The sequence below is a fragment of the Euleptes europaea genome, chromosome 2 (assembly GCF_029931775.1).
Source record: "Euleptes europaea isolate rEulEur1 chromosome 2, rEulEur1.hap1, whole genome shotgun sequence".
Lineage (NCBI taxonomy): Eukaryota > Metazoa > Chordata > Lepidosauria > Squamata > Sphaerodactylidae > Euleptes > Euleptes europaea.
Window position 1 is genome coordinate 42,193,106 of NC_079313.1, and position 21,106 is coordinate 42,214,211.

Consider the following 21,106-nt stretch of genomic DNA (forward strand, 5'->3'; position numbering starts at 1 on the left):
CTTGGTCTGACCAACCATCACCATTCAGTGGGTTAATCTGGAACGAGCAAAAGGGTTATTTAAAGGGTTCACTCAGTCCCATCTAGAGGGATATACCCTCCAGCTAAAAAAGAACCAGCTTTGACAGCTGCTCACATTGCCAGTCTTCTGAACGAGACTTCCTCACCTGCACGGTTGAGCAGTCTCCTTCAGAACAGCCCCCATGGTCAAGACTTCAGCTGGCTCTGATATCACCCCCCCCAAAAAAAAACCTGCTCTCAAACTGAAGGTTGCATCGAGTAGAGGCTTCATTTCCCCACACCATGACCATTTCTTGAAATCAGAGTTTTGATTACTATAATAAAGGACTGTTCACAGGATGTCCTTTGCCACCAAAAGAAATGTTTTGCATGCCTTATTTTTCTTGCATTTAAGCCTTTCCCGTCAGTTTGGAAGCTAATTAGCATGGACATCATTCTATGCACCCCAAATATGAAGGGAGCCCCCAGACTGACACGCCGGCCTGCCAATCAGCTGTTTCCACCATTTCTTGGCAACACTGAACTTCTGAACCTGAAAAACGATGGACAGCTTGGCTTGCAAATGCCTGGAGGATGGGGGGTGAGCCCTTTGCTGGCCCATAAAATTGGATCCCCTGTCCCAAAGTTCACCAAACTTCGGTGACCATCTAAAGAGAGTCCCTTGCAGCCACACTGCAAACTTGGGACTATACCTCCAAAACTGCCCACACGGGAGCTTCAAAAAAAATCCCCATAGTCTATAATGGACCCATTTTTTTCAGTAAACCCTGAAATAAAGCTGAAATACCCCTTTACTGGTATGGGTATTTGGCTTATTCCAGGTTAACCCCCCAAAAATCAGGCCCAATAAACCCAAACCTGAAATTTACTGATTTTTTTTTTTGCACGACCCTACCTTCAACACTGTTTGCTGTTTGTATGTTTAAATGCAAGTTCTTTTCTGGTGATGCATCCATGGCCAATAGGGAACCACACAGCCCATCATACAGCCAATGTATTGACATTGCAGTGTCATCATTTAGCCAAAGTTACAAAACTAAAACTCAGTAGGTGAAAACTTTGGTCCTAGTCCACAGCAACCCTGCCACCCCGCCACCCCAAATCACCAAAACTTTAACCAAAAGTGTTCCCCTTTCAGTTCAATGCTTAAAAGATATATTCTAGTGAGCTGAGACTGTACAACTTACAGAGTTATACAAAACTGCTTTTCAGGACAGAAGAATTCTGAGCAACTCAAAAACCCACACAGCTGTCCACACAGGACTGGACATATTGACAGCAGCTATATGGTTGAATAATTGCTTGAGTGTGGTCTGTCCATTGGTGCAATGCAACATCAGAATAGGGGAGTCTAAGAAGATTCTGGGTCCCCCTCTGTGACTGAATAGTGTGCAAGATCGCAGAAGGCGAACCCTGATCTTCCATGAATATTCTCCCACAATAGACTGCTTATGCATCATACATGAGCAGTTCTTGTGCAGCTAAGCCACCTGCCATAACATCTGACCCAGCTCAACTACTTTTGTTGCAGCATCCTCCAAACCAATGATAATTAAATGGGCACTCATGCAGTTTTGTTCATTAACATTGACCACTGACACTGTGCTGTAACTAAAAAGATGTACAACCCATCTATTGTTTCCCCTTTTTGCCTTTGAGGGCAAGTGTCAGCACAGGGGGAGGTTTCAATCAGCAGAACTGCATGGAAGGAAGAGTCAATCCCCCATCTTCTTCCTCATGAGCAACCCTGATCTGAATTGGCTCCTCACACTGCATCTGTTAGCATTTCAAAATATCAGGGAGGATTCATTTGTGGATCTCCCAGCCTCTCCTCCAACGGTATTTATTTGTTTAAAGCAGGGGTCCTCAAACTACGGCCCGCAGGCCGGATCTGGCCCCCGGAGGGCTTTTGTCCGGCCCAGGGACCGAGAAAGCCAGTCCCCCCTTGCCCCCCTCCCCAGAGCTTTTCTGGGCTTCCTGGCCACGTGCGCCCAGCTGGAAGCCTCCCTCCCGCCCCAGTTGCCCCCTTCCCTGCTCCCTCTCCAGCCCAAAACCCCCTTTCCTGGGTGCACGAGGCGTCTTGCTGCCTCGCGCGCAGCCCGGTCGCCCCCTTCGCCCTCTCCCTCCCACCCTCCCCGGCCCAAAACCCCCTTTCCTGGGCGCACGAGGCGTCTTGCCGCCTCGCGCACCGCCCAGTCGCCCCCTTCGCCCTCTCCCTCCCCGGCCCAAATCCCCTTTCCTGGGCGCACGAGGCATCTTGCCGCCTCGCGCGCCGTCCAGTCGCCCCCTTCGCCCTCTCCCTTCCCAGCCCCAAACCCCTTTCCTGGGCCCGGTCGCCCCCTTCTCTTCCGCAGCACGCCCCACCGAGAGACTTCTCCCATTGCCTAGCTTTGTGGCCTGGCTGGGCCTGGCCTCCTCGAGCCCCGTGCAGCTGCACCTGGTCCTTCGGGCCCTCCACGACGCAGCCCAACGGGGCCTAGCGTTCCTGTTTTGGCCACAGTCGGGCAGCGTTCTCATGGCTCGGGGCTCTCTCTCCTCCCGGGGATATCCTTGTGGCCTTGAGGTAATTGTAGGGGCCCCTTGGGGGGGCTGGGCATATCTACAGGGAGAAGAAGAAAAAGACTTGTGGCCATTTATGCACGGGAGGCTTTGCCTTGGATTTGCCGCTCTCCAGATGCACATTTTCCCATTCCGAATTCTCAGAACTCAAAAGTAAGCTCCCCCCAACCCCGGGCAGAGTTTGGAGAATTCGGATGGGGAAAATGTGCATCTGGAGAGCGGCAAATCCAAGGCAAAACCTCCCTTGCATAAATGACCTTGGTTTTTACATGCTGACTTTCTCTACCACTAAAGGGAGACTAGAATTGCCTTACAATCCCCTTCCCATACCCTCCCACAAAAGACGTGAGGCAGGTGGGGCTGTGAGGCAGGTGGGGCTGAGAGAGCTCTAACAGAGCTGTGACTTGCCCAAGGTCAGCCAGCTGGCTTCATGTGTAGGGGTGCAGAAACCAACCAGGTTCACCAGATTAGCCTCCGCTTCTCACGTGGAGGAGCGGGGAATCAAACCCGGTTCTCTAGATCAGAGTCCCCGCTCCAAACCGCCACTCTTAACCACTACATTTGTAAGGCGCAGGCACTTGCCGCGGACTCCAGCCTCTTTATTCCCCATTAACTCGCCTCTGTGCTTGTGTGTGGAGAGCGCAAGGGAGGCTGGGGCAGGGGCGAGGCCATGTCTTCCGAGGGAAGGCCGAGCCCAAGCCGCAGAGTGAAGGGGGAAGGTCCAGGCTCGGGAGGAGGATGCTTTTCAGGAGAGCCCCCTGGCACCTCCTCCTCCTCCCCCGCACACGTGGGAAATTTGTTCATATTTTTTTCAACTATAGTCCAGCCCCCACAGTGTTTGAGGGACAGTGAACTGGCCCCCTGTTGAAAAAGTTTAAGGACCCCTGATCTAAAGCAATGGTAAATCTGGAGGTTTCTGCTGTGGAAAAACAGATAAGTCATTTCAAGGAAAGAAAAAAAAGATTTTTAAAGACTAGTGACATTTCTCTTATGGGAAACATGGAGAATTTTATAAGTCCCTAGATTGAAAAAGATCTTAGTACTCCAGTAGTCAGAAAGCAAATGGAAATAGCAGTTCACTCAGTGGGGCAAGAAAACCTAGTCTCAATCCATAAACCAGTTCATTTGGAGCACTTGAACTGAATGCAATACACCTTGTAATCTTCAGTACACCCTTCTAAGCCCATTTACTTCAATGCCTGTAGGAAAGGCATAAAACTGCTTAGGATTGCACTGTCAGTCTCCCTGACTAGAGTAAGTAATACAGTATTTTAATTTGAAATGCTCCATCTTCATGGATTGGCTATGAGATGTATGTGATTTTTGGTTGAAACAACAAATTATATCTCATTATGATACACTGCTAAAGTAGCTCTAATAAGCAAGTGTCATCTAAGATAGCTAGTGAATATGTTCATGACAGAGAGAGAAATGAACAGTTACTGTTATTTACACTTCTTGGGGAGGTGTCTCTTTTAATAATTTTTGTAAAGCTTGGCCATATTTAGTAATAATTATAATAGTTTTAATAACATTTTAATAAAGATCCATTAAAATTAATTTTATTTACCACTTTAATGGCATTTTTCCCCATTTCACATGGGAAATATTCACTCAGGAAGGGGACAAAATCTATCACCAATGTCACAAAGTATGTTTTACACACAGCTAATTTAAGCAGATGGAAATTGCATTTTTAAATTGCATGCAGAAATGTTATTACTATAAATGCATTAGAGTAACTGGAGTTCCCTTTGCAGCTTTTAGATATAATTTTATACTCATGAGAAGAATTTCATTGTGTATAGATGCCCAGAAATCTTTGAATTTAAGCAGCTTGGAAAGGATGAGTTGAGGGAGTGTTTTTTTAAACACAGAGCCATAAACTCACACAGACCTTTGCAAATGGTTATTAAATCCTCTTTCTGTTCCACAGATCTTAATTTATGAGCACAGTGCCATGACTACATAAGTCAAAGTGATTCTTTTCAGTGTTGGCATCAATATGCTTTTATGGCTTTTGCATAAGCAAAAGGATAGAATTATAGAAATTTATCTAAGCTCTCAGATAGTCTTGCCACCTTCCAGGTGGGACCTGGAGATCTAGAATTACATTTGATCTCCAGACGATAGAGATCAGTTCCCCTGGAGAAAATGGCTGCTTGGAGAGTGGACTCTGCGGTATTATACCCTGCTGAGCTCCCTCCCCTCTCCAAACCCTGCTGTACCCTCCAAATCTCTAGGAATTTCCCCACCCAGAGATGGCAACCCTACTCTCAGAGCACATTATACAAAGCAAGTATTAGGCTGTTCCACAGTTCATCTGACAATGGGGAGTAAAGATCACCCCAGCTATCTCAGCTCCTTTAGGAGAAAGGCAGGATAGAAATGCTTCTCTTCTACTGCAGAAGAGAAGGGGAAAACCGGGGCCAGGAAAGGGGTTTTGGGCTGGGGAGGGAGAGGGCGAAGGGGGTGACTGGGCGGCACACAAGGCGGCAAGACGCCTCGTGCGCCCAGGAAAGGGGTTTTGGGCCAGGGAGGGAGAGGGTGAAGGGGGCGACTGGGTGGTGCACAAGGCGGCAAGACGCCTCATGGGACCAGGAAAAGGGATTTTGGGCTGGAGAGGGAGCAGGGAAGGGGGCGACTGGGGCAGGAGGGAGGCTTCCGGCTGGGCGCACACAGCCAGGAAGCCCAGAAAAGCTCTGGGGAGGGGGGCAAGGGGAGACTGGCTTTCTCAGTCCCTGGGCCGGACAAAAGCCCTCCGGGGGCTGGATCCGGCCCGTGGGCCATAGTTTGAGGACCCCTGCTTTAGATGAAACCTTCAGGCAAGTTAGGAATCTGTGGACTGAGAAACTTTACCCAAGTTCTGTTTTGCTACCATTGCAATTTCTCACAATCTCAGATAATTGGGAACCTCCAAATTCACCATGAAATTTCCCATTCAGCAAATTTGGGTGGCATCCCCATTACCAAGCTTCCTTGCTGTTTCTCCTGCCTTTCATCCTCTTGTATTTTTCAATATCCTTATGTGAAAATCCTCCTTTAAAGCTAAGTAAAATTACAAATGCTATGATTGATTGAGATCTGAAAGGGATATTGATAGGATTAACTGTTTTCAAGAAGTAGTATATCCTACTTTTTTTTCAATAGACTTCTGTTCCCTCAAGGTTTGTCCATGAGATCTTTTCAAAATTATTTAACAATACTCATCGGTGGAGTTAGAAACTTTAGAAATCACACTGACAAGTCTGATTTTTAGGGTATGAGCTCTCGAGACTCAAAGCTCCCTTTGTCTGAAGAAGGGAGATTTGAGTCTCAAAAGCTCATAGCCTAAAAATCTTGCTGGTCTGCAAGGTGCTACTGGACTAGGGTTGTGCATATCGATAAACCCAAACCGAAAATAAACTTGAAATTAGCCATTTTGGCAATATTCGGTTTTTGTTTTTACTGGATACTTAAACCTGGGAATAAAGCCAAAGCCAAATAGCCGAACGCCAAATCAGCCATATAAGCATTCAGCTTTTTCTGGCTTCAGCTTTCCCCAGGCGAATAGAGAATGAAATCAGAGAAGCAGGTAAAGGTGATGAAGTAGTATTAATGGGAGACTTTAACTACCCTCATATTGTCTGAATAAATGTATGCTCCAGTCAAGCCAAAGAGATAAAATGTTTAGACATCCTAAATGACTGTTACTTCGAACAGTTGGTCATAGACCCAACCAGAGGGGAGGCAATCCTGGACTTAATACTCTGGTGTTGCCAGTGACTTAGTGAGGGATGTGGATGTAATTGAGCCAGTTGGCAATAGTGACCACAATGGCATCAAATTTAATTTATAAGTAAGTGGAAAAGTGACTGGGAAATCTCACACAATTACCTTTGACTTTAAAAGAGAAACCTAGTAAAGAGGAAGTTGAAAAGAACAGTTAGGAAAGTTGCATCTCTGGAAAAGGCTTCGGCGTTACTCAAGTCCACATTACAAGAAGCTGAAATGGTGTCTGAACCGTTACCTGTGGGCTGTCTCTATAGGAGGTATGCTTGATTGACAAGCATGGGACCTTAGTAGAGAAGTCTTGTAAGGTAGAGAGGCAACTTCTTGAAATAAAATTCTTTTTATTGCTATTTCAATATTTTAAAAGCAAGCTCCAGAGATTAAGACAGAATATAACTTAGGCAGAGTCACACCAGTCTATTACAGAAATTGCACAGAGTATACGGATCTTAAATATGCATTAAAATGTAGATAATACATACCACACCGCTGTGGAAGACTCGGGCTGAGTTGCCAAAGAATAAACAATTTTTGAACCCTTATATACTCTTTTTCATGAGAAAATTCTCTATAAAATTGCCCTTATGACCCTTCTCAAGGTCTGTCATAAGGTTCTCATAAGATCATAATCTTTTTCATGGTATATTAATGGCATTTTAATAACAGCACCTGTTTCACACCACTTATGGCCAGATGTACGGCCAGGTGCTTCGCTGATAAGAATGTTATCTGATTTTTAATGTCCAACCCATCAGCAAGGTGTGACATAGGTTCAAGGAAAGGTTATAACATCCTCGAAGAGGTTTCAATGCATTCAGAACACCCCCACCGGCCTTCACGTTAAGATACAAAATGACCAAGAATATTTCGCTGTTATCTTAATGTTATTATTACAGCAAGGTCACTGGCATTATGCCCAGCCTTCTGAGCTGCAGTGGCAGGTGACATAATGGAATGGGTTGTCTCCTGTGTGCCAGCTAACTAATAGAGAAAGCTTAGCTTTTAATTAGCAAATGCTATATAAAAATCCATTCTTTAATGCTAAAATATAACTAAGTAAATTATATCTGGTCCATTACAAGGCTCAGCTAGATTGTTTACCGCAGGTCAGGAAAGGTGGTATTAAGTCCAAGAGGTCACCACCATGGCTAACAGGTAATGTGAAGGAAGCTATTAGAGAAAAAAAGCTTACTTCAGAAACTGGAAGGATTGCCCAAACAAGGCAAACAAAACCAAACACAAACTTGCACAAAAGAAATGTAAGCAAACAATTAGAGATGGAAAAAAAGATTTTGAGGGACATATCGCGAAACACATTAAAAAAAACAATAAGAAATTCTTTAAATACATTAGTAGTAGGAAACCAGCTAGGGAAGAGGTTGGAGCATTGGATGACAATGGGAGTAAAGGAACTCTAAAGGAGGATAAAGTGATTGCTGAGAAACTAAATGAATTCTTCTCATCTGTCTTCACTGTTGAAGACATAGGGCAGATTCCTTCTCCTGAACAGAGGTTTTGGGGAGGGGAGAATGAGGAACTGGGGCAAATAGTGGTAATTGGCAGGAAGTCCTAGAAAGTCTAGACAAACTGCAAACAAGTCACAGGGACCAGACGGTATTCATCCTAGAGTTATTCAAGAACTCAAATGGGAAATTGCTGAACTCCTAACAAAGATATATAACATGTCCCTTAGATCAGCCTCTGTACCAGAGGACTGCAGAATGGCCAATGTAACGCCCATTTATAAAAAAGGTTCCAAGGGGGACCCAGGAAATTACAGGCCAGTTAGCTTAACGTCTGTTCCAGGTAAATTGATGGAAAGCATTATTAAAGATAGAATTGTCAAGCATATAGAAGGGCAAGGCCTGCTGAGTAAAACCCAACATGGCTTCTGTAAAGGTAGGTCCTGTCTCACTGACCTATTAGAGTTTTTTTAAAGTGTCAATAAACATGTGGACAGAAATGCGCCTGTGGACATTGTGTATTTTGATTTCCAAAAGGCTTTTGACAAAGTCCCCCACCAAAGACTGCTAAGCAAACTTCATAGTCAAGGGATAAGAGGACAAGTCCTCTTATGGATTGAGAGCTGGCTGAAAAATAGGAAGCAGGGAGTAGAAATCAATAGTCAGTTCTCACAATGGAGGGATGTGAGCAGGAATCTGTGTTGACCAGTGTTTTTCAACCTGTTCATCAATGACCTGGATTTGGGGGTGAACAGTGAAGTGGCCAGGTTTTCAGATGATACCAAATTATTTAGGGTGGTTAAAACAAAAACGGACTGTGAAGAGCTCCAAAAGGATCTCTACAAACTGGAAGAATGGGCATTAAAATGGCAAATGAGATTCAATGTGAGCAAGTGTAAAGTGATGCATACTGGGGCAAAAAATCCCAACTTCACATATACACTGATGGGATCTGTGCTGGCAGCAACAGACCAAGAAAGGGATCTTGGGATGGTAGTGGATCGCTTGATGAAGATGGGCCAAGGATATCTCCAGACTCAGCAGAAGGTGCTGATACCTGTGGAAAAGAACAAGGCACATGTACTGATTCTCAATGAACCACCTTCTGAATGGGCCAATGAAATAAAACATAGTCGCCTTTCAAAATACTGAACATAGCCCAAATGAATAACAATAATGGATGTGTTCAGTTAGATCAGTGTTAGGTTCTTATGGTGGATTAGATGGTCCATTGATAATCAAGCTAGCATTAAAATATATTTCTAGACAATAGTTTTTTTCCCTTTGTATTCATCAGCTCTCCTGAATTTATGCATATCTACTTAGAAATAAGCCCCACTCTTTTCAATGGGACTTATTCTCAGATAAGTGTACATGAGATTACTGCCCCAATTCCTGTACTGGGAAAGGTCTGATTTAGAAGAAAATGATTTATGTTTTTGAAGTAAAATTGAGCACTTATACATTTTTTATCTAAAGCCCCAAGCCATTAATCTTGTGCTTACGAAATCTCTTGTGGTACACTAATCATAGTTTTGAAACCAAGACCAATAAGAGTTTTAGTAGTAAATTTGATAATGTCTAAAAAGATCTTATTAAATAATTTGGGAGATGTAACACTTTTACACTTCCCTAATGCGTACTTGACTGCTTTTTCACAGGAATTGAAAGAAAAGATGGATGAGCTCCTGCCACTAATACCAGTTCTGGAACAGTACAAAACTGATGCCAAGTTAATCACCCAGTTCAAGGAGGAAATTAGAAATCTGTCTTCAGTCCTCACTGGGATCCAAGAGGAAATTGGTGCCTATGATTATGAGGAACTACATCAGCGAGTGCTCAGTTTGGAAACCAGGCTTCGAGACTGCATGAAGAAACTTAGTAAGTTCATACAATTCCATGCCACATTTAGTTTACTGAATATGCATTTGACAGGGTTTCCAACTGTCTGGAATTGTTCCAGGAAGTCCAGATTTCCCAGCTGTGATTGAGAAAAAGAAGCAGTTCCAAGTACACATGCCTTGTGATGCTTCTTCTGATACCCACTGGCAGTGTCCTGACCATAACAATTAGTGATGTGATGTGCTTGGCAGACTCAAACCCAAGTCCTATGTTAACACAGTAGCATGGTAGCCACCCAAAATTGAACATTTCCTTCTCTCTCCACTTTGTTAGATATGGAAAGTCAGGTCATAGGGTTTCCTTTAATCACATGCAACCTCCAGGGCCAGTTGTTTGACCAAGCCACCAAAGCAAATGCTTGAGGCAGCACAATGAGGAGGGTGTTCATCACCTCCAGATATCAGCCCCAGACATCAGCAGCATGGGCCTGTACCACTATCAATCAAGTCCAAATAACACCTCTATGGAATTGCCACAACTTGGTTTGGACCCAGCCTGTGATGGCACAGGCACAGCAGGTAATGGGTGTATCTTTTTTAGAATGACAGAATACCTTGAACCATCCCTGGTAATCAGACCTTCCATATGTTAGTTGGGCAATATGGACAAGGGTTACAAGGTAATGGTCTTCTAGCCTCTTCTTCTTCATTGTGTTAATGTGTGGATTCGGTCTAAATTAGGGTGAAAAGGGCAATGAATTTACTGTTAAAACAATAAAATAACAGATAGGGACAAGAAAAGTATAAAAGCAAACAGATGGCCCTTATCTTGAATAAATTCTCCTACACCATCAATTTATCTTGAATAAATTCTTTTATACTTCTTTGGCAACCAACTGTGACTTGAGCAAGGGATGCTGTGATTGGCTGCCTTCATGTGCTGTCTGTTTGTTGTTAGCAATTAGGATGTCTGGCTTGGTGCTCAAGTCAAGCAGCAAGCAGTGAAGGTGAAACTAACACCTTCAAAGCTTGATTCACAATTTATTGTGGTTGACAAAAAAAAGTATGTTCTCTGCTAGACATGTTCACTGCATACTTCTCAGCATCCCTATACACAATCCATTTTTTGGATACCACGTTCCTAACTTACCTTGGATTTGTTTTATCTACATTCCAAGGAAAAATCAGATATTGAATTGGGGAGTTAAAACTCTGGCAAAACTAGAGGGTCTTGACTGTCCCCTCTTTCAGGCCAGTCCAAGGTAAATGATTACGTAAAGTATACAGTGTGAGCACTACACATTGCTATGTATAGGATGCAGAATTTCAGGAAGTAACTCTCCACATACTACATTATTATACTATGATATGTCACACTTAGAAGCAAATAGGTGAGTGCCTTGAACTTTCACCACATGTGCCTCGGTATAAATGTGTGTGTGTGATCTGAAAAACAAATAAACATCACTGCTTCTACTTAAGCTCTGGCTCCTTTGCAGGATACAGTTGATAAAATAAACTATAGGTTTAAAAGAATTAGTGTCGTGACACTTTAATTTCTACAGCTGGTCCAGAATGCAGCGGTGTGGGTCCTTACGGGGACCCACATGGAGAACACATATTTGACCATTGCTCCACCAGGTGCACTGGCTCCAGACTGAATACCGAATCAGGTTTAAGGTTTTGGTATTGTCCTTCAAAGCCCTAAATGGTGGGAGACTATTGTATCTGTGGGATTGCCTCTCTCGATTCACCCCACAAAGAGTGCTTCACTTATCTGGAGACAACTTAGTGGTGATACCCAGCCCGAAAAGTGTCTGGCTGTCCTCAACCAGGGCTGGGGGCTTTTAAGCTCTGCCCCAGCCTGGTGGAATGCTCTGCCAAGTGAGATCCGGGCACTGCAGGATTTGAAGCAATTCCGCAGGGTCTGTAAGACATAGATGCTCCACCAGGCATATGGTTTAGGCAGAAGTAGTTTCCATCTTGCTTTCCCTTCCCCCACCCCTTCCTTTTCCCTTTATTTGCTGGATTTATTAGATTATTTTGTTGGAATATATTTATCCTTTTATATTTCCCTCTGTTGGCCCCCATTCCGGCTTTAGTGTTATTGCATATATTTTAAGGCCGCCTTGGGTATTTTTTAACGATGTATAGTTTTAAAGTATATCCTGTGATTGATTTTAATTGTGTAAACTTGTTGTGAATTGCTCTGAGTGGCTGTTCAGAAAAGGGTGGCATAGAAATCTCATACATACATACTGACAAAACACAATTCAACTTATAAAAGCTATTTGAGAGTAGCTTCAGATAACACAAATATTTTTGCTTGGACCACCTATGTACTTTCTTGAATGGGTGGTCCAGTCCAGAACCCATTATATTCCAGAATCCCACAGTTAAAATTAACAGGCTTGCTTTTGATAAATGGGTTGTTGGTTATAGCACTCATCACAATCAACGTTGCTTGTAAGTAAATCACATTGATTGGAATGGATTTCACTTCCATTAGAATTGCAGATAGGGCTGTCAAAAAAAAAAAATTCGGTACAGTTCGGATTCGGCCGAATTTGGCCCTTGTGGGTTCGGTACGTGCCGAAGTCCGAACTCCCCCACTTCGGATCTGTTCAATTCGGCGGGAATTCAAAGTTCGGGAAAAAAATTCGGCCGAATAAAGCCATTAAAAACACAACCGCGCCTTTCCGCGGCTCTGGGGGGGGGCATTTTTGGGCTTAGAGGTCCCAAACTTTCAGCAGAGCTTCAAAGGACGTATATTGAAAGACTCCCCAAGTTTTGTAAAGATTGGGTCAGGGGGGGCTGAGATATGGGCCCTGAAAGGGGTCCCCCCCACCCTTAATGTGGATCTCTCCGCAGAGCTTGCCGCCCACGCACAAAGCTCCCGGCCCGACAAACAGCTGATGAGAGCAAGGGCGGGGCAGGTGCTAAGAACTTTGCAAAACAACACAACTGCAGAGCAACCCCTTTGCAAATATGCAAAGGGCGGGGCAGGTGTGAAGAATTTTGCAAAACAATACAACTGCAAAGCAACACAAGCACGCAATGCAAAACCTTTGCAACAGTGCGTAGCAACACCTGACACCTGGGAGTTTGCATACCATGGAAAGGGACAGAGGCAGCTAGCTATGCATAATGAGCAGGAGGGGGTGGAATGTCTCCTTTTGCATTGGACTTGGGACCAGGCAGATGCATTCTTTAAGTCACCATTTGAAAACCAGTTTTGAGCAAGCATCAATAACCTAACTGATCTTATGAATGAGGAAAAACCTGAAGAATATAAATGAAGCCCCCCCTCAAACCAGGGAGAGAGAGACTGGAGGGGGAACACACACCCCAGGCAGAACCGGCAAAAGCCCCCTTTGGCTTCCCCCCCCCACAGAAACTGCTCCCTCCCCACACACACACACAGACTCTGCTTTCCCCCACACACACACACAGAAAAGAAAAAATATAGATTAAAGCCCCCAAAGGGGTCTTACTGTGGCTGTCTTCTGTTCCAGCAGGAGGGGCTGGGAGGCTGGGTAATCCAATATGATTCCATTTGTATCCAATATAAGATCCATATGTATGCATCTCTCGAGGGTGATCCATTCATCCCAATAGGGGAAAGGGGAAAGCCCATATCTCGGGGGGCCCTGACCCAATGTTTACAAAACTTGGGTGGTCTCTTAAAAAGCCTTGACTGAAGCTCCGCCGAAAGTCTGGGATCGGCACACCCAAAAATGCGCCCCCTGCAGCCATGGAAAGAGAAAAGGGGGGGACCCAATATTTCAGCCCCCACTGAACCCATCTTTACAAAACTTGGGTGGTCTCTTAAGAGGGATTCTCTGAAGCTATGACAAAAGTTTGGGGGCTGAACCCCCAAAAAAGCGCCCCCTGCAGCCACGAAAATGGAAAAGGGGGAGAGGAAAAAGGGGTGGAGCCCATATCTCGGGGGCCCCTGACCCAATGTTTACAAAACTTGGGGGGTATCTTAAGAAGCCTAGTCTGATGCTCCGCTGAAAGTTTGGGGTCGGCACACCCAAAAATGCGCCCTCTGCAGCCATGGAAAGAAAAAAGGGGGGAGCCCATATCTCGGGACCCACTGACCCAATGTTTACAAAACTTGGGTGGTCTCTTAAAAAAACCTGTCTGAATATCCCCTGAAAGTTTGGGGTCGGTACCCCAAAAAATGCGCCCCCTGCAGCCACGGAAAGGAGCGAATGTGCACAAGCACCCCCTCACACACACATGTGGACTTCCCTCTCTCTCTCTCTCTTTCCCCGGCCGGCCGCACATCAGCTGATTCCTCCAGCACTCAATCCTGACTGATTGGCCAGAAGAAGACCCAGCTTGGCCACCGATTGGCCGGGGGAGGAGAATGCTGCTTACTGACGGTTATGCTGCTTACTGACGGCCGAATTGGCCGAATTTATTCGCCGAACTCCCGAACTCGCTGAATTCGGCCCCCCCGGTTGCCCGCCAGTTTTGAGTTCGGATCCGTCCGAACTAAAAACCGCCGAATCAAGGGAAATTCGGCTGATTTTCAGTTCGGGCCGAACCGAATTGACAGCCCTAATTGCAGAGCAAAACAAGAGGAAAACCTTCAAAAGACCATGTGGGAAATTCACCTGGTATAGTTTGAACCACCTGGGTGTTGAAGGCAGAAAAAAGCAAAGAAGATTACCTGTCTCTTATGAAAGGTGTGGGAAAATGCCATTTTATAAACCGCAGTGGTTTGAAACGGAGAGAATTCACTGAGATAATTTTTTAAAATAAATATTTTTCCTGTGTATTGGCACAGCTCCCTTGTGTTTCTATTTTTTACGACTGCAGCTTGAGCTCTCTCCAAGTTCTTGATCTTACATAGTTCCAAGACATCCCCAATCACTCACGGGCTCTCCCACATCCAAACACATGTGATATTTGAGCACTGCACCATATTGTTGAAACATGCTGAACAACAGGCTGTGTCATGTTTAAGCATTCCTTCAGCCTACTCAAACAATGAAGAACAAAAATCTGCATTAAATTAACAACAAGCAATTCCATTTCCAAAGGGGAGGGGGAATAATTGCAGACCTTCATGACTCATTTTTATCAGTTCAATATCTTTTACAATGTACTTATTATAAGCAACACATTTAACAAAAACGGGAAATAGTGTAATCCTCCACACTATGGTCATCATCTAGGTCAGTTTATAAATCATTGTGAACTTCTTTCCACCCTAGGCTTTCCACTATCTGCCAGTCTGTTTGGGTTAGGCCATCTCCCCTGAGGCCTCAGAATAGGACAAAGAGGGGGTTACTCCACACAAGTCCTCTTCCCTCCCACGACTGGCTTCTGTGTGTGTGTGCATGAGCGTGTACCCCCCTCTCCCTTTCCTGTGGTGCCTTCCCTTTTATGGGATTCCCTGGCTGCAACCCCCCCCCCCGGCCTGTATCCAATCCCCTTCCACTTGCTCTACTTGGGAAGCTATAAAAGGAAAGGGAAGCCTTCCCTGTAGGGTTGCCAGGTGGGTGGTTTTGGTGGGCAGTTGCCCACCAATCCACCCAGTTGCTCAAGAACGGGGATTGCATGCAAACGTGGCTGCGCACGACAATATCACAACACTTCTGGGTTTACCCCCAGAAGAGCCGCATTGCCACGGCCGCTTTAGCACTCAAACCCCCACAATGCCAGTATTTTGGGGGTTTGAATGCTAAAGGAGTCATGGTGAAGAGGCGCTTCCAGGGGAAAACCCAGAAGTTATGTGATCATGTTGTGCGCAGCTATGTGCGAGTGCGATCGTCCCAGCCCTGCCCCTAAACCTCCTGTCGATAAAGAGAGGAGATCTGGCAACCCTACTTCCCTGCCTCTTTCCCCTGGTGCCCATCTCCCTGCCCTGCTCCTTCCCCTGGCTGCTCAGGGCTGCCTCTTTGCCTCTCCCATACTGGCCTTCCCCAAATCTGGGTTGACTTGCCTTCTGACCATGGCCCTCCCCACCGCTGCCTGGCACCTGGCCTTGTCCTTGGTTTATCTACCCAGGTCTCTACCGCCTCTCTCTCTCAGCCTTCCTCTCTTGGGTCTCTACCGCCTCTCTTGGGTCTCTACCTCTCTACCGCCTCTCTCTTCCTCAGCCCCCAGCCATCATCAGCTCAGGCAGTCAAGGCGGAGTCAAGTTGGGGTCAGGTGTCAGCTCCCAAAAAAATATGGAAAACCATAGTTTATTTTAACTGTAGGTAGTTTGCAAAAGCAGAATTCGGCTTGTGGGTGATCATTCAAATCCTGGTTTGCCTTGGCAAAGACTGGTTTTGTAGCTTTTGCACTGGCCAGGCATCTCTGTAGCCAGGTTGTGAACAAGGGTGGCACTGGGGAACAGGCAGGATTAAATCAGAATGTTGGTGTCCAAGCATCACATAGAATTATAGTGAAGGGCAACTGTGGTTTATAAACCAACTTCAAACCATGGTTCAACATACCATAATTAACCAATATTTAGTTGCATGACCTGCATTCAGATGATTACACTAATTAATCAGCTTAATTAAACTATGGTTCCATGTTATGTCTTAACTGAGCCATAGGTCAATCAAACAGTACTTGATTCTGGAAACGAGAGACAGATTATGAAACATGTGATTTAGTCATAGTGTATTTCCCAATATCATGCATGCTGATTTCCCTGAGTCAGATGCAAACGATGACGTCGACATATAAGCCTTGGTGACTTGTACTGCTCACTTTCAATATGGAGCACGTATTACCACCCTTTTTGGCTTGGGTTTTAATAAAAGTCATAGAGATTGTGATGTTTGCGGTGAGAATATGTCTGAAAGATTTTATTACAAACCACATGGCATGAGACCAATGGTGCAGTCCTAAGCAGAGTTACCCCCTTCTACATCCATTTACTTCAATGGCCTTAGTAGGGTGTAACTTTGCTTAGGATGGAACTACAAGTTGTGGGGCCCTTTTAGATTATTATTTTTCAGGCTCTGGCTTCTGAAATATGTAGACAGCCTTTGAACTGTGGTGTCATGGGTTGCCGCAACCACAGGCCCACTGGCACTGTGCAGCAAAGCAAGCATCAATGGCTAGTTTGCCTTCACACTTGCTGTATTTTGTCCGTTCTTCTTCCCACTGGTTTCTCCATACTTCCTGCCTTCAGTCAATTCCAGCCTAAAGAAAACAGCTAGGGATCCAGGACTTCTCCATGTTAGAACAGTCTTGAGTCTTTAATGTGTATGATCCCGTTGCACATCCATTGTGCGCAAAGGTTTTGTAACCCTGTGAAAAGGCCAGCTCCCTCGAGCTTTGAGGAAAAATGAAATACCCCCAGTTTACCCCCAGAAGTGGTGGGGAGGGCCATGGTCAGAAGGCAAATATGAAAACATGCAAATCATGTGACAGAATTGGGGAAGGACCCCTTAATACAAATTTTACCAGGCACGGATAAATGATATGTGGGTCCCATGTGTGGGATGGGAAAGTTCTACATTCTAACAATTACCAGGGCAAATGCCAGCAGGGACTAAGATGGTCCTTCAACCAGAGAATGAAATGCATTCATATCTTCCTTGGCCTGCTGTGAGGCTGAGCTGGCATTAAAACTGGTTCGGAAGCTCGGCTCCAGCTCCAATTAATTCCTGGCCATCGCCACTGTGGTAGAAAATGTATTTGGCAGATGGATTTTATGGCTTGGTGATCTTCCTCAAACTGTAGCTGAACATCCAGAAATACATTGCTAATAGATACAGGTAGTGGAGACATTTGTCTTGCTGACATTGCTATCAAAACACTAATAAGAATTACTTATTAGTAAGGAGGCATTTTCAGCTAGTTGAAAGAGGAAAATCCATAGATGCATAATACTCTCATAGTGGTTAATGTTTGCAGTCCATTTCCATATTAACAGAAGGGCATGGCAGGGGATCATTCCTTCATCTCCTCTATTACCTTCATCCCTGCCAGGATGGCAACCTTCAACTGCTTTAAAAAACATTCTGTTTCCATTTATTTTCTGAAGGAACTGAGAAAACAACAACAACAATCTCAGCAATATTATTTCTTATCAACCATTACCACAATAAACCTTAGTCACAAAAGGCAGATCAATATTATTGTTCCTATCATTCAGGTTAGGGTTGAGACTGGGGGGATATCAATTTGCTTAAACCTACCTACTGAGTTCGTAGTTTGAGGTAAAATTTCATCCAGGGTCTTCCCAGCTCTCGACTCACAGTTGTCGACAATCTTTCAGAGACATTTCATTCAGAATGTGACAAATAAGTTTCAGAACTGTGTTTAGGAGGGAAAGCAGCATGGTGTAGCCCAGGGGTGGGGAACCTTTTTCCTGCCAAGGGCCATTTGCATATTTATAACATCATTCAAGGGCCATACCAGGTGTAGATCTCCTGGCGGGGGGGAGATGCTAGGGTTGCCAGGTCTCCAGCCACCACCTGGAGGTTGGCAACCCTAGTAGAGGAAGGGAGGGGGGAGGGATGGAGAAAGGAAGGAAGGAACTGGGAAAGGAAAGAACGAAGGAACTGGGGAAGGAAGGAAGGAAGGAAGGAAGGAAGGAAGGAAGGAAGGAAGGAAGGGGGAGGGACGGAGAAAGAAAGAAAGAAAGAAAGAAAGAAAGAAAGAAAGAAAGAAAGAAAGAAAGAAAGAAAGAAAGAAAGAAAGAAAGAAAGAAAGAAAGAAAGAAAGAAAGAAAGAGGAAGGAACTGGGAAAGGAAAGAGAAGGAAGGAACTGGGGAAGAAAGGATGGAAGGAAGGAAGGAAGGAAGGAAGAGTGGGGGAGTGACAGAGAGACAGAAAGAGGAAGGAAGGAACTGGGAAAGGAAAAGAGAAGGAAGCAACTGGGGAAGAAAGGATGAAAGGGAGGGAGGAAGAAAGAAGAGGGGGGAGAGGGGGGAGGGAGACGGCAGGCCCTTCTCTGGCGGACACGCTGCTGTTGAGGGGCCGCCTGGCCCTCCGTGAGCGCCCTGAGAAGGAGGAGGCAGCGGGCAAAAACAGCCGGGGAGAGGTGCCTGAGGAGGAGGAGGATGGCGGCGGCAGCCTGGAGCTGGTCTTTTGGGAGCCGCCTGAGGGGGACGAGGAGGAAAAAGGCGGCGAGGAGGAGCTGATGCTGGAGCCTGGAGGAGGAGGCCTGGCCTCATTGCTGCTGGCGTCCCCGCTGCCTGTCAGCTGTTGCGGGGCAAGAGGGGGGAAGAGGAAGAAGCCAGCCGCGTGCGTGCGAGGCAGGAAGCCTTCAGCCCTGCTGACGCGTGCACAAACGCTGGGGGGAGAGAAAGGTGCTGTGTTGGCGCTCTTCCCTGCCCCCCCTCGAAGGCCCCCGCCAGTGGCAGCGGCACCGAGGTCAACCCGGGGGATGACAGTGGGGGACAGCGAAGCCAGCGGCAACGAGGCCGGGCCTCCAGCAGCAGCTCCTCCTCGCTGCCTTTCTCCTCCTCGTCTCCCTCAGGTGGCTCCCAAAAGTCCAGCTCCAGGCCGCCACAGCTGTCGTCCTCCGGGCTGGGCTCGGTGCTGCTGCCGCTGGCGGAGGCCACACGCAGGCCACGGCCATGGCTGACTTCTTCCTCTTTCCCCCCTCCCTCGCCGCCCAACAGCTGACAGGAGGCGAGAGGATGTTTAAAGTGTGCCACAGCGTTCCTGCATGCTGTGGCTTTCGGAACAGTTTCAGGGACAGCCGTGCTGGTCCGTGTTTTAATGGAAGGGCCCTGGAGCTCCCAGGGGCCACTGAAAATGTCCTTGTGGGCCGTTTACGGCCCAGGGGCCTGAGGTTCCCCATCCCTGGTGTAGCCTGATCTTGTCAGATCTCAGAAGCTAAGCAGGGTCAGTACATGGATGGGTTCTGCAGAGGAAGGCAATGACAAACCACCTCACTTGCCTTGAAAGCCCCTTGCTGGAGTCCCCGTAGCTCAGTTGTGATTTGATGGTACTTATGTACATATTAAGTGTTATTTTGCCATTTCCACAGTGCAGCCTTGCAAGCATTTTGTTGGAAAAATCAACTAAATGTAAACAAAATATCAACTGGAAGGTTAATACAAAGTAGAAATGCTGACCGTGGTGCAGCTAAAGCTAGTCATGAGTAAGTTTCAGTCATGGGCATCAGTTGCTTAAGTTGGTGGTGCACAAGAAAGCTCTCTACTGCAATGTGCCTCAAAAACAAAAACATGAAATTTTTAATTCCTTTGGAGGAGGTTCCTTTTGCTGTCCGAGGGCTATTGGGCTGAGGACTGAAATAAAGTAAAGCTACAATTCAAATTTTCTAAACATATAACAATTCTATTAACAAAAAACAGAAATTTTTATTGGATAAACATGGCCACAACTAAAATTAATGGCAACAGTGTTATCAACGCATTGGCGATGCATGGGAAGGCTGGATGGGGGCATCAGCCAGCCCCCTGCAAACTGATGCGGGCCTGAACTCCCAGTGGTCCCGCTGGGAGTAGCAGAGGATGACGGTATGTGGGATACGCCGGGGCTTGCGCCACTTGGTGTTCCCCCGTCAATCAGGTAGAGGCCAAATCTGCCACCCCCTATGCGGCAACTCAACACCCTTGGCCTCCCCCAAAACCCCTTATTGGTGTCCCCCAGTTGGAGGAAGGGGCACGCAGGCCGCTTCCCCCCATCAAAACCCATCCAGCCCCATGCGTAAACCGCCTTAGTTGTGACAAATATAACATAACATCATCACCTATAGCCCTTAGGGAGGGAGGGTGGGCCAAAGTCGGAGACAGACTGAGGCACGGGCGGGGGCCGCCGGACGTGTGCAGAGCAGTGGGGTGGGGGAGCTGAGCAAAGCCTCCCCCCCTGCACAGCAACAGCCTCTAGGCTACGCCTGATTGGCCGGGTATAATTGGCACCCTAGAACCAATCAGGCGAGACCCTGGGGGCCGAGACCGGGAGAGCGAGGTGGCCCAGACACTCTCATCCTCCGCCCCAGACACCAAAACTGGCTCCGGGTAAGTCCGGAACAGTTTGCTTGTGTGTGGGGGGGGGAGGAAAATAACCCACCTGCTTCTTTAGGGGTAATATCCCAGCACTGACCAGGTGCAGAATATTCCACCTCTTTAACAGCAGAGTCCTTAGCCAATTACAGTATATGAATGTGGAGAAATTTTGAACAGCATACATATCAAACGTTCAAGAAAAACTGTTTTAATAAATATTCATAAAGTCGTCGAAATATTGTCGAAGGCTTTCACGGCCAGAGTTCATTGGTTCTTGTAGGTTATCCGGGCTGTGTGACCGTGGCCTTGGTATTTTCTTTCCTGACGTTTCGCCAGCAGCTGTGGCAGGCATCTTCAGAGGAGTAACACTGAAGGACAGTGTTTCTCAGTGTCAAAGTGTGTTGGAAGAGTAACACATATAGTCGGAAGGGGGTTGGGTTTGAGCTGAATCATTGTCCTGCAAAAAGTATCAAAGTATCCCCACAAAATTCATAAAGTCATTCAAAACA

General features: G+C 46.1%; 1 protein-coding gene across 2 annotated transcripts in view; it reads left to right on the top strand.

The window, feature by feature from the left end:
• The window catches only part of OLFM3 (olfactomedin 3), a 233,031-nt gene that overhangs the window by 198,267 nt on the left and 13,658 nt on the right, over positions 1-21,106 (top strand). For both annotated transcript variants that reach the window (XM_056844521.1, XM_056844520.1), the window contains exon 4: positions 9,475-9,694. In XM_056844521.1, the coding sequence (XP_056700499.1) occupies positions 9,475-9,694 (220 nt within the window). The remainder of the gene's footprint in view (positions 1-9,474; positions 9,695-21,106) is intronic.